Source organism: Thamnophis sirtalis, unplaced genomic scaffold, assembly GCF_051295495.1.
Source record: "Thamnophis sirtalis isolate CommonGarterSnake01/CBP01778 unplaced genomic scaffold, rThaSir2_p1.2 scaffold_3, whole genome shotgun sequence".
Taxonomy (NCBI): Eukaryota; Metazoa; Chordata; class Lepidosauria; order Squamata; family Natricidae; genus Thamnophis; species Thamnophis sirtalis.
In genome coordinates this window covers 24,663,127-24,675,585 of record NW_028261383.1, presented here as the reverse complement: position 1 = coordinate 24,675,585, position 12,459 = coordinate 24,663,127, and the positions used below count along the sequence as shown (strand labels likewise).

Genomic DNA, 12,459 nt, shown 5'->3' with positions numbered 1-12,459 from the left:
CCAGTGATGAATCAGAATCAGAATAGAGCTGGAAGTCACCTTGGAGGTCATCTAGTCCAGTCCCCTGCTCAAGCAGGAGATCCTATACCAGTGACAGCTAACCTTTTTGGCACCAAGTGCCGAAACGGGAGTGCGTGTGATCCTTTTCGGCACTGAGTGCTGAAGCGCTTTTGTGCACGAACCAGAAAAGCAGACGATCTTCCCGTTTCTGGTGTGCTTGCACGCATGAACACCAGCTGTCCAGTTGTGCATGTGTTGGTTCTGCCTACCCTTTCGGGGATCCTTTATCTCATCTCCCATGAAAGTTTCTGTTTTGATCTTTTTCAATTCTTTGAGTTCGGGGTAATAAGGACTGAAGATGATTTTTTTGAATGTAACATCACTGATATAAATGTATGACAATAAAATAATTATACTATGTAACAAAGCTCTGGATGTGCAAAATAATACAGGTAGTCCTAGGCTTACAACAGTTCATTTAGTGACCATTACAAAGGCACTTTAAAAAGCGACTTATGACCATTTTGCACAGTTACAATCTTTCTAGCATCCCCATGATCGTGTGAGGAAATAAGAGTCACAGCTCCCTTGCTTATGGTTCTTTTATCAGGTACTAGCTGGATACCCGTGCTTCACGACCAAACTATGTGATTGGGCTATTCACAAAAGGTTTCCTCCTGTTATGCACCTTGCCATACATCTCGAAAACGGCCAGAGAGTTTATTTTACCGAGGACAATGTTGTTGAAAGGATCAATAACCCTCCAAAAACAACACTTCTGGGCTTTTTTGAGCTGTGCAAAGTCGATGCTTTCACAAGGACCCTTTTATATTGCGAACTTCCAACTTACTACATATGGAAAGGCAACCAGTTCTGCAGGAGGAAAAAAAAGAGAGGCCTGAAACACATAAGGGAATATCGCTCCCACCGCCTCGAGTCCGGAAGCAGTTCCATAGGTGGAAGGCGTAGTCATTTTGGTGAGGTACCGAAGTTTACTACTGTAAGGAGCCCCAGACAGCTCATGAGTGACTGCCAGTTTGAACTGAGGTAATGGAATGTGAGACTTCTTTTCAGGTGGGGCGGGGGAGTAGAACTCCTTAGCATTCAAGCCTGTTAATTACTGTACAAGAAATACTAATGATCTGATGGTCCTTTTGAAAAATCCTTTCTTAGCGAGCACCTAGACCCCAAGAGGAACTTTGATGCCAAATTTCAAGTGTGCAGGCTTTATGATTACAGGCCAAGGGCCCAAAGTTACAATCAAGGTGATTGCAGGAGGGAGTGACAACCATCATCTCAAATCTGGGTCATAAGTACCCCTAGGGAGGTTCATCATAAGAGACAGTTGGTAAGTGACCAGTCCTAAGTCCAGCACTGCCTGAGTAAATTGGGAACTGACACAAAGTTGGAACCAATCAGGTTCCTTGCAATGATTTAGAGATGAAGAAAGTTAGCATCTACCCCTCTCCTAGAAGAATGAAATATTTTGAGGAATATTAAAAAGGCAGAATATTATATTTCCCTGGATGAGACATGGGGAAACATGTTTTTTTTAAGCAACCCCCACTTTCTTAATAGCCCCAGGAGATATTTTGGGCCCATTAGGAAGGACTGTATCTACAAAACAAAAGACCTTCAGCTCCAGGATGATAGAATTATCCTTCAGGGCAAAGCCATTCAGCCACAATAGGAATTGCCCAACAAGCCCCTTCATTGCATCAGCCAAACTTCAACCAAGCTTACTTCAGACAAATTCCTAGGATTTATACATGGCCCCATGGAAGTCTGACATCAGCCAATATATGTTCTTGCCCAGGAACTGGAAGCTCAAGTGCAAAGCCCTCCCCTCAATCTCAACTCCATGTGGTCAGCTGCCAGAACCCATGTGGTTCTGCTTCATTAAACCATCTTTCCAATCAGACTCCACGTTTCCAGTGTCTTTTTCCCAGCTTGGAACTGAAGCAGATGGATATTTATTTCAACAAAGATGAACTTTCAGTCAATGAGCAAATGTATAGGCCACATTTGCAAACTACGTACTGAAGTATTGGGGCTTTCCAAGAATGATCTTTGTCTTCTATGCGTGTGTAATAAATTCACACAATACTTGGGTCAACCAGAAGTAAGATTAAGAAAAGCTGTTTGCAAAGAGCTGGTGACACATTTGCTTGACACAACAACAGAAGCCCACACCAAGTTATAGATCTCAGCATATTTTATACATCCCTCTCACCGGCCGCAGGTCCTTTCTATCCTAGCTACGCCCTGTTGATAAGTCTGGTTCAGTCACATACTTTCCCACCACCTATAATCTACTAATCACTAAATGTATAAAGTTAGTTAAGCCATTATTGTCACCCAAACTTGCTAAGCAATCCCCTCCTATCCAATCCCTTTGATAGTTCCATATCAATTACCTTGTTAGACAAAAATAAAAACATAGCCATAAAACAGGATATTAACTGAGTAGAAACAAGGGAGGAGGATGTCAAAGTGAGCTTGAATTAGATACATTCTTACCCCAGTCAAGGCTGAGCTTGACTATTTCCCTTATTTATGGAGACTTGTTAACAGATTAATTGCTTTCCCTGTCAGTTCTGGTCACAAGCAGGGAGTGAGAGAGGGAAGCAGTCCCCTTTCAGGTTAACAGGAAATTATCTGTAAGCAACATTAAAACATGCCTGTAATGTGGCTATATGTTAAGATACTAACTGAAATAGTTTAAACATAGGATATATCTTTTATACTGTAAATGCATCAGCCTTTCATAAGCTATGTGGTACTATGTGGTACAACTTCGGCATTCTTTGCAGTGTCTTAGTATATATCCAAGCATGAGAATATGAGGTCTGGCAATCTCATTTCCTTGCAGATTAGGGAGCAGAGAGGAGACACTTCTGGTTTAATTTCTCCCACTAGCAGGTGAAGCTGAATGGGGAATAAGGTCATTCCCAAGAAACAAGGTCATTCTCAGCAAACCAGATCTTTACAGCAATCTGGTTTAGCAGCTAACTAGAAACAACTTGGTTCCTTTCTATGTTCTTTCTTGACCTACACCTACTACACCCACTACAAGCCGTTTTGACATAAAAATAGCAATAGCGCTTAGACATATACCGCTTCACAGTGCTTTTACAGCCCACTCTAAGCAGTTTACAGAGCCAGCATATTCCCCCCAACAATCTGGGTCCTCATTTAACAACCTTGGAAGGATGGAAGGCCAAGTCAATCTTGAGCCTGGTGAAATTTGAACTGCTGAATTGCAGGCAGCCTTCAGGCAGCAAAAGTAGCCTGCTGTATTGCATTAACCATTGCGCCACCAGGCTCAGAGCCTGCCCGTTACAATCATGTCACAACAGTCATAGAAGATGACCAACCCGATGTTACGAACCCATTCATGGCAGTTGTTAAGTAAATCACCGCATTTATTAAGCGAAACCTGCCATCATTAAGTAAACATTGTGGTTCTTAAGCAAACTGATGGTTTGCTATGGGACCGTGGAGGGGGCACGTCTGTCAGAACTCTGAATCTAGGTTGCAACCCCCTTCTTCATGTTGATTGTCACTTCGAGCAAGGACTATCTGTATCTAGCTACTCCGATCGCCCTACTGTCTTTTGTCTAGAGTGCCTCATTATAGCTTCTCCCGGGCATGGATTTTCTGATGCCTGGACAGATTAAAGGAACTAGAGAACATTTTCTTGCATTCGGGGCAACCGTACGACTTCTCGCTAGTGTGAGTCCGCATGTGCTTTTTAAGCCCTTGGCTCTGCGGGAAGCTCTTCCCGCATTCAGGACAGATGAAGGGCTTCTCTCCCGTGTGCAACCTCTCATGTTTGGCAAGCTGCAATCGCTGAATGAAACTGTTCCCACAGAAGGTACACTGGTAGGGCTTCTCGACAGTATGCGTCCTTTTATGGGTGGCGAAGTGAGAACTAGAAATGAAACATTTCCCACAATCCGGGCACTGGTAAGGTTTCTCGCCCGTGTGTATCCGCTTGTGTGTTGTGAAATGATAACTGTAAGTGAAGCATTTCCCGCACTCTGTGCACTGGTACGGTTTCTCCCCGGTGTGAATTCTCTCGTGCTTCCTCAGCTGGCAACTTGAAATGAAACTCTTCCCACAATCGGAGCAGACATACGGTTTTTCCCCAGTGTGGGTCCTGGTGTGCACAACAAGATCTGACCTTTGATTGAAACTTTTGCTGCAGAAGGCACATTGGTGAGGCCTCTCTCCTGTGTGAGTCCATTTATGTATCACCAGATGCCGCATCTGACTGAAGGTTTCTCCACAGTCTGCACATTTATAAGCCTTCTCCCCTTTGTGGGTTCCCTCGTGGATCACTAACTGCGGTCTGTATCGGAAACTCTGGCCGCAGTCTGAGCAACGGTACGGTTTCTCGCCCGTGTGAACTCTCCGGTGCCTCAGGAGGTTGCAGCGAGTGCCAAAGCTCTTCCCGCACTCGGAGCACTTGTAAGGCTTCTCCCTGGTGTGAATTCTCTCGTGGATGAGGTGCCTGATTTTATCACTGAAGGTTTTGCCACACAATGAGCATTTGTAGGGCTTCTCCCCCATATGACACCTCTCGTGGATAATCAGAGATTCCTTCTGGATGAAGCTTTTCCCACACTCTGAGCATCTGTGGGGTTTCTCCCCTGTGTGGGTTCGCTCGTGAATAATCAGGTGGGAGCTGAAGTCGAAGAGCTTCCCACAATACTGGCATTTGTGCAGTTTTTCCTTCAGTGGGACTTTCTGGCTCCTTGGAGGAGAGTCAAAAGTGGCCTCCATCCTCCTGTTGCTGTACATTCCCTTGGGCAAGTCTGTCACTTCTCCGAGGAAGTACTCTTGGCGGTCGGAGCTTCCTAGAAGAACAAGCAAGTTAGGAGGACATCAATTATACTGCACAAAAATTCAACTCAAATCTCTTCAGAGTGGCACTCAATGCCTGCTAATTTCATGGATTAGTCGATACAGGCATCTTGACAGCAACACAGAAAGGACAGTTAGTACTCGACTTAAATAATTCATTTAGTGACTATTCAAAGTTACAGCAGCACTGGAAAAAGTGTCTTATGACCATTTTTCTTACTTATGACTGAATATGCAAGCACCCTCATGGTCGCATTCACTTAACAACCGTATGACTAACAAGTGCAGTTATTCAGTTAACAAGTGTGATGAGAAAAGTTGTAAAATGGGGCAAAGCTCATTTAAGTTCTCGCTTAGCAACATAAATTTGGGGCTCAATTGTGGTCGTAAGTCAAGAACTGCCTCCAATTGTCATTTTCTTTTTTCGGAGCACTTTTTATCTCCTTTCACAATCTAGCTTTCAGACTTTTTCAGGCTGTTTTGGGCCCTAATTTCGGGCCATTTTTGGCTGGCAGTGTGTGGAGGCAGGGGACCATGGAGGGTGAAAACAAAGCGCGGGGCAGAGGTGGAATTCAGCTGGTTGGCCCAGTTCGGATGAACCGGTTATTAAAATTATACCCAGTTCGACAAACCGGCTGGCCCTACCAATTTTCCGGGCTGTTTTTCAGTTATTTTCAGGCAGTTTTTCGGGCTGTTTTGGGGGCATTTTCAGGCCATTTTTCAGGGTGTTTTGGATGTTCAGTAGTAGCAAATAAATAGAGATGGAACCCTGTACATTGTTGAGGCCTTTGACTTAATTTCCCTCTCTATTTATTTACTAATAGTGAACATCCAAAACTGGACGAAAACGGCCCGAAAAAGAAAATTTCAAATCTTCAATTACCTCACTTGAAGCTATATAACAATCTGGATTTGAAAGGTAAAGAGGAATTCATAGCTTGTGTGGGCACACACTTCAGACCTCTCAATACATCATATTTATTGTGCTTTTTCCTGCCCCGCTGAACTAAACTTTTAAACATTTTCTGGCAAACAGAAAGTGAGCCTTCAATTCTAATAGGGGAACAAATGAAAACTGGTATATATAGGCAGCGATGCCTTGTTGAACAATGAAGGAATAAGATCTCTGTTTGAAGGTATGAAATGCAAGATTAACAATGAATAGAAGTATATTCTTTGGGGGGAAACAATGCTAATGTTAACTGAATATATATTGTAGAAGGAAAATGAGACCTTTAGTTACATTAGAGGAAATATCTGAGATGGTAAACATTATTTGAAGATGTAGGTGTTAAAACAACCGTAATCAAACGACATGCTGCATGTGATGATGGGTTTTTTTTTGTCTTTTTTTTTTCCTTTCCTTCTTGGACCTTTTTTTGTCCTTTTTGGCCTCCCCCCCCCTCTCCCTACCCTTTTTTTTTCTCTCTCTCTCTTGTTTTATTTTGTTGTTTTTTGTTTTTTAAACCCTAGCTTATTGTGGTGCTTATTAAATATATAATAGAGAGATACGGGATGTATAAACTTAGTAGGGATGCACCTGTGATTAAACGACATATTCTATGTGAAGATGGGTTTCCCCTCCCCCCCCTTTTTTCCCATCCTCTCCCTTTCCCATTGTTGTCTGTGTAATAAAAAATAAAAATAATTAATTAAAAAAAAAAAGAAAGTGAGCCTTCACCCCATATTCCCCCTTTGGAATTTGGATTATTACACAACCATATGAAATAGTATAAAATCACACTGCTAAACACAGTAACACCTGGACTGTAGCAAAACTTTGTGAAAATAATTGATATAATTTCCCATATCCCATATATAGATTATGTTGAACAAATGTAATGTCTTTTGGTTGATTTAAAGCCAAGATATGAAAATAAAGAAAACAAGAAAAGTTCATCAACACCATAATGTTGTATTCCTAAAGACCCTGCTTCCTCTTCTTTGCTCCAATTATAATTTCTGTGCTAATAAACTTTATGTACAGTTTTAGATTAGAACCAATTCTGAGAAAATAAGCTTAAAGAGGGTCAAAAATCCTTCCTAGATATGCTGCTCAAGATAGTCTGTAATGTTTTTTTTTAAAGAGTCCAAAGGACAGATCCTTAAAAAGGATATTAATTTGCCCATTTTTGACAGGGTTTTTCAAACTTGCAATCGTAAAATGTGTGGACTTCCAGAATTGCCCACACAGCATTCTGGAAGTTGAAGTCTACACATCTTAAAAGTTGCCAAATGTGAAAAACACTGATCTATCAGAACATCTAGCTCAGAGGTATCCAACCTTGGCAACTTTAAAACTTGTAGACTTCAAAACAGGCCAAAAAATGGATGCAGGCGGGGCCAGCCAGTGGTGGGTTTAGCCTGAACCAGTCAGAACCAGTTGAATCTCACCTTTGCCTTTGAGGCGAGTGGCCAGGAGGCAGGGCTTGGTGTGGTGAGTGACGTCAAGTTGGCAACGCCTACCCAGTCACATGACCACCCGGCTAGGCCTACCCAGCCAGTCATTAGGTCAGATAACCTGCTGTTAAATTATTTGAATACCACCATTGCACAGGAGGGGGGGTGTACATAGCCTGTTTTGGCCGCCAGAGGCATCAGCAGCTGGTCCTTTGATATTTCCAGGCCGGCCCCAGTGCAGACCTGCTGAATCCCAACCCAACCCTGGGACTGAGCCTGAGGGACCTTTCATGGTTGTGGAGAGACTGGAACTTGGGTGTCCCCGCTCCTAGTCCAGCAATAGCATCTTCCCCCTGCAGCAACCAGCTTTCTAATAGGAAAGCCATTCACAGAGACTCACAATGTGCAGTAGGACTGCACAATGGTGTCCTCCCCATCAACTGCAGGAGGATAAGACTGCAGGGTGGTGGTGAATGAATGTGGGTAGTCCTCATTTAGTGACAATTAGAACCAATAATTCTGTCACTAAGATTTGTAGTAAGAAGTCCTCGGAAAATATATTGTATGGGACTTAAAAAAGACTTGATAGATAACTTTGAATTTTTATTTAAATTGTTTATGATTTATTTTCTAGGGTGAGGAGGGCGGAGATCGTGATGTTTTTGGATTGTGGTTTAGGATGAATGGAGTTGGGAAGTGTGGGGTAGATGGGAGGGTAGTGAAGGTTCAATTAGAGCTTATTTTGAGCTAGAAAGTAAGCTGATTTTTGTATAAACTGTTATTTGAATATAATGTCTGGAAGGATATACCCAAAGAGTCCGCAGGAAGGCGGAGCAAATATGAGAGGAGTACGGATGAAAATAAAACATATATATGGACACGGGTAGAGGCAGGATGAGAGGAGTTGGAAAAGGAAACCGAGAGAAGCATTTGAATGTTTAAATTGCTTTATAGAGAAGGAGGTAAAAGGGATAAATTAAAGGTTTAGATATTTAGATAAAGAGACAAGGCCCCTAGCTAGAGAATTTCATTTGATTAACTTACTTGGTTTCAACATAGTTTGAAATCCTGCAAGTAATAAATTAACTGAAATTAGGAATGATGTACATTGTTTAAGTTTTAATAATGATGGGAAGCTGAGCCCAATGTAGAGAGTTTATTGATTTTTCCCGTTTTTCTTTTTTTTCTTTTTTTTTATTTCCTTTTTTTTTCCTTTATCTTTTATCTTTTAATTTCTAATCTATTTGGTTTTAATATACTCCAGACTGTGCTTGATAAAGAGTTATGCCGGGTATGGGACCTGGGAAGTCGGAAGGGGATTAGGGAGGGGGTTTACGGGGGGGAGGGGGGGAGGGTGGAAATATAGTTTCAATTTTCAGAACAATAAGAACACACTTGTATACTGTTGCTCTTTTTTCTTTTTTTTCTCTCTTCCTTTTTTTTTCCTTTTTTTAAATTTTAGTGTAAAATATAAATTGAATAGATTAATGAATGGTAGAAATACACCAAAGTGAGGAGTAGAGGGAAAGAAGAGGGAGAAGTAAAGAGGGAGTGAGAGGGGAATGTAAGGAGGGTGAGATGGAGGGAAGGGGAGAAAGAAATGTCTGAGCGGGAAGGGAAGTAGAAGAGGGGAATGTTGGAGGGGAGAAATGAAAGTTGGAGGGGGAAAAGAAAGGGTGTATGGAGGATTGAAGTGCTATGTTGGTTTTCCATGGTGGAAGATGAGTTGTGTTTATTGCTTTTTTTAAAATGCACAGTATATAAGTGATTGTATAAATGAAAATGAAAATGAAATAAAACAGTTTTCAACAAAAGATTTGTAGTAAGAAGCACCTTGAAATACCCCAAGGGGCATAATCAAGATGTAATTTCAGATTGATCAACCACATTCTACCTACGCTTCCCAGATTTCATCCCCAGGTATTTCAAAGCATTTTGGTCTACTCACTGTCTCCATCCATGAGGACCTCAACTTTCACAATATCCAACAGTTCCAGTTCAGAATGGGAAGGCTCATCAGGCAAGTCTGCCAGATCTTCCTGTGTGTGAGAAACATGAAGATAAGAAACATAAGGAGATGATTGGGACACCTCTTCTCAGTCTCAGCCAACAGCTGGTATACACAAATCAGGATAAATCAGATTCATTTCAGCCATTCTCAAACTGGCAAAATAATTTTCAAAGGCTACAAACCCACTGGGGTTCAGGAAGCAATGATGTGACACAACTAGGCTGCTTTTAAGATTGATAAAGTTATAAGGAAAAGCAAAGCTTAGTTGTCCAGAACAAGTTTAAAATGTCCTAATTTGAATCAGATTGGCAATGATGGAGAAGACCATCTTTGAATCTGAGAAGAATGCCAATCAAAATGGATCCCGTTTAGCTATTCCAATTTCTCAACTGTGCATAAAAAATATTGTATTTTCATTGAATTTAGCACTGGGGGAAGATTTTAATGCAGCAAATAAATTTAAAGGATGAAGCTCAATGGGTCAGTGTCTTCTTCTGCCATTAGTTTTCTTTTTCCAGGTCTCAGCATACACACTGGGTTTATAACCCATTACAGTTGCTGTTTGAGAAGAGGCTTTTAACCAGTTTCTCATGGCTCTGCTTCCCCAAATCTGCATCCCCAAGTCTGTCTCTCAAACTAATTAAAATGGAGTCATGCAGAGCATCAGATTATGAGCCACAAAAGCTGATGTCTTTCAATAAGCCTTTCCTACTGATTTTAGGCTGCTTATTCCATCATTCAAAACACTCCTATGGTGGGCTAAAGATAGTCCTCAACTTACAACAGTTCATTTACTGACCGTTTGAAGGCACAACAGCACTGAAAAAGTGACTTATGACCATTATATACACAGATGACCATTGTGTCATTCCAACAGTCACATGATAAAATTCAATAACCTTGGCTATTTATGACAGTTGTAATGTCCTGGAGTCATGTGATCCCCTTTTGCCACATTCTGACAAGCAAAGTCAATGGGGAAGCCAGATTCACTTAACAAACATGTTACTAACTTAACAACCACAAGGACTTGCTTAACAACAAGTCACAAAATGGGACAAAACTCACTTAACAAATGTCTCACTTAATTTGGGGTTCAATTGTGGCCGTAGGCTGAGCTCTACAAGGGTGCCCAACATGACGAGGTTCCATGCTCACCCTCTGCTCATCTCCTTGTGGCAGCCTCCGAAGGAAGTCCTCGGCCAAAGCTACCACCTGGCTCCCCTTCTCTGGACACTGTTCCCGAACCCAGTTCTGCATTTCCAGCGGCAGGATCATCAGGAACTGCTCCAAGATCACCAGCTCCAGGATTTGCTCCTTAGAGTGACACTCCGGCTTCAGCCACTGGCAGCAGAGGTCCCAGAGTTGACCAAACACTTTCTGAGGCCCTTCAGCTTCCTCATAGCGAAACTGCCGGAAGCGTTGGCATCTTAACGCCACGCTGAGCTTGCCCTCCTCCACCAGCTCTTCCTTCACTTCCACTGGGGAATCCAGGCCTTTATAAAATTCAGGAACTTCCATGCAGCCCAGGCCTGGCAAGATTTCGGATGCAGCTTTTCCTCCAAAGGACTGTTGATGGAGATCGGCCTTTCTGCTACAAGTCGGCCTAGTGTTATTCTCTGGTGAGGACTGAGAAGATGGAGAGTTTCTTCCATCCAAATATGGAGCACTCAGAGTTTCTCTTTTCTGGATCTCACACAACAGGTCCACCCCCTCTTCTGGTTCTTGCTTAATCTGAGATGTAGTGAAACCCTTCAGATATTCCCGTGTTGCCACAGTTACACTTTCCCTCACTGGCGCTCTCTTTCCTGCCTGGGATCCAGGCGAGTCCCGTACCTCCATCTTTCTTCCTGGCAAGGATAGAATTTATCATAATTACTCACTTAACAAATGTCTCACTTAGCAACATAAATCTTGGGCTCAATTGTTATCATGAGTGGAGAACTACTTGGTAGAAGTAAAATTGAAAACTTCCACACAGTTAGTGGGGCAGAGATGAAGAGGGAGGCAGCAGTCACCAGAAAGGGAACCTGGGCATGTAAAAGAGAGGCAGATTCAGGGGCTCCATCTCAAAACAAACCCACCTGGACGCCTTTCAGGTCTCTGTCACCTGCTTTTAAGATGCCACTGGCCTCCTCCTAGCAGGGTTCATAACCTCGGAGGGAGCCCCTTCAGCCACCTTCCCTCTGAACTCAGTTCTTCCACCTCTTCTATCCCTCCAGACTTACTTTGGGGACCCGATCCTCCCCCCGTCAGCAGCTGGGGAACAGCAACACCAGGAAGCTACACGCTAGGAGCTGTGCTGCACCAAGATGTTGTGTTGATGGGAAGGAAGGAGTCTTGAAGAAAGAATGCCAAGGGGAATCACTCTAGCAGAGGTGCAGTGGCTGCAAGTAAAAGACAGGAGAATTCAGAAAGGAAGAGGACCCGCTGTAAAAAGACCATCTCCACGCTTCTCTCCCACCACCACCACCACCCCAGGATTCTCCCCTTCTTTTCCTGCATGTGGGGATTTCCTCTCCTCTGCCTCCTCTCCCCTCCCCATCCTCCCTCTCCGGGTTCCCCCTTGGGCAACCCTCGCCGGCGCGCAGCAGCCAGCAGGGAGCAGAAAACATTGCAAGCAAAGGCGGGGACTCAGAAGGGAAGGGGACCAGCTGTAAAAAGATCACCTCCACGCTTTTCCCCCTCCCTTCCTGCACCTGGGGATGCCGATTCCGCCTCCCTCCTCTTGCAGCGTCCTTGCCCACCTGGCCCCCTTGCGCGCCCCTCCCCACGAAGAGATCTCAGCAGCCCTGGCAGAAGAGATGTCTGGAGATGGGCAGGAAACTGGGCTCCCACCCACCCCCTTTCCTGCCTCCTCTCTAGGCGCAAGAGGAAAGCTCTCTGTATTTAACCCCTTCACCGAAGCCACTGCGGCGAGGGGGGCGGGACTGGGACGCTTCCGAGCAACGCCAGAGAGACTCACCCATTTCATCCCCCTCCCCCCAGAAAAGCCTAAGGATTGAAACTAAGCACCAGGATTCTTTTTTTTTAAATAAGAGACCGAAAATCATTGCAATAGTAAAAGAAACTTGCATGCGCTAATCCGCAGCTACAATAGCTGCAAATTAGGAAGGCACTGATGCTGAAGAGGGGTGTGGCCTACCTCCTGATGTCATTGGACTACAAGGCCCACCATC

At 43.5% G+C, this 12,459-nt stretch overlaps 1 protein-coding gene across 1 annotated transcript; it reads right to left on the bottom strand.

Annotated features, from left to right (window-relative positions):
• Positions 1 to 2,479: 2,479 nt before the first annotated feature.
• LOC106549409 (uncharacterized) lies at positions 2,480 to 11,714 on the bottom strand. Its single transcript, XM_087711634.1, has 4 exons — positions 11,509 to 11,714; positions 10,439 to 11,130; positions 9,218 to 9,308; positions 2,480 to 4,862 (listed from the first exon to the last, which is right to left on the bottom strand). Exons 2-4 carry the CDS (start codon positions 11,120 to 11,122, stop codon positions 3,634 to 3,636), a joined length of 2,004 nt encoding a protein of 667 aa, XP_087567760.1. The 5' UTR covers positions 11,123 to 11,130; positions 11,509 to 11,714; the 3' UTR covers positions 2,480 to 3,633.
• Between the last annotated feature and the right edge of the window lie 745 nt (positions 11,715 to 12,459).

What these genes read in the sequence shown, in the direction of transcription:
- LOC106549409 (XM_087711634.1), bottom strand. Translation starts at nt 11,122, where the DNA reads ATGGAGGTACGGGACTCGCCTGGATCCCAGGCAGGAAAGAGAGCGCCA. An exon ending in CACAAGGAGATGAGCAGAGG is followed by an intron (nt 9,309 to 10,438) that starts GTGAGCATGGAA and finishes TCTCACACACAG; the next exon opens with GAAGATCTGGCAGACTTGCC. An exon ending in GGTCCTCATGGATGGAGACA is followed by an intron (nt 4,863 to 9,217) that starts GTGAGTAGACCA and finishes TTGTTCTTCTAG; the next exon opens with GAAGCTCCGACCGCCAAGAG.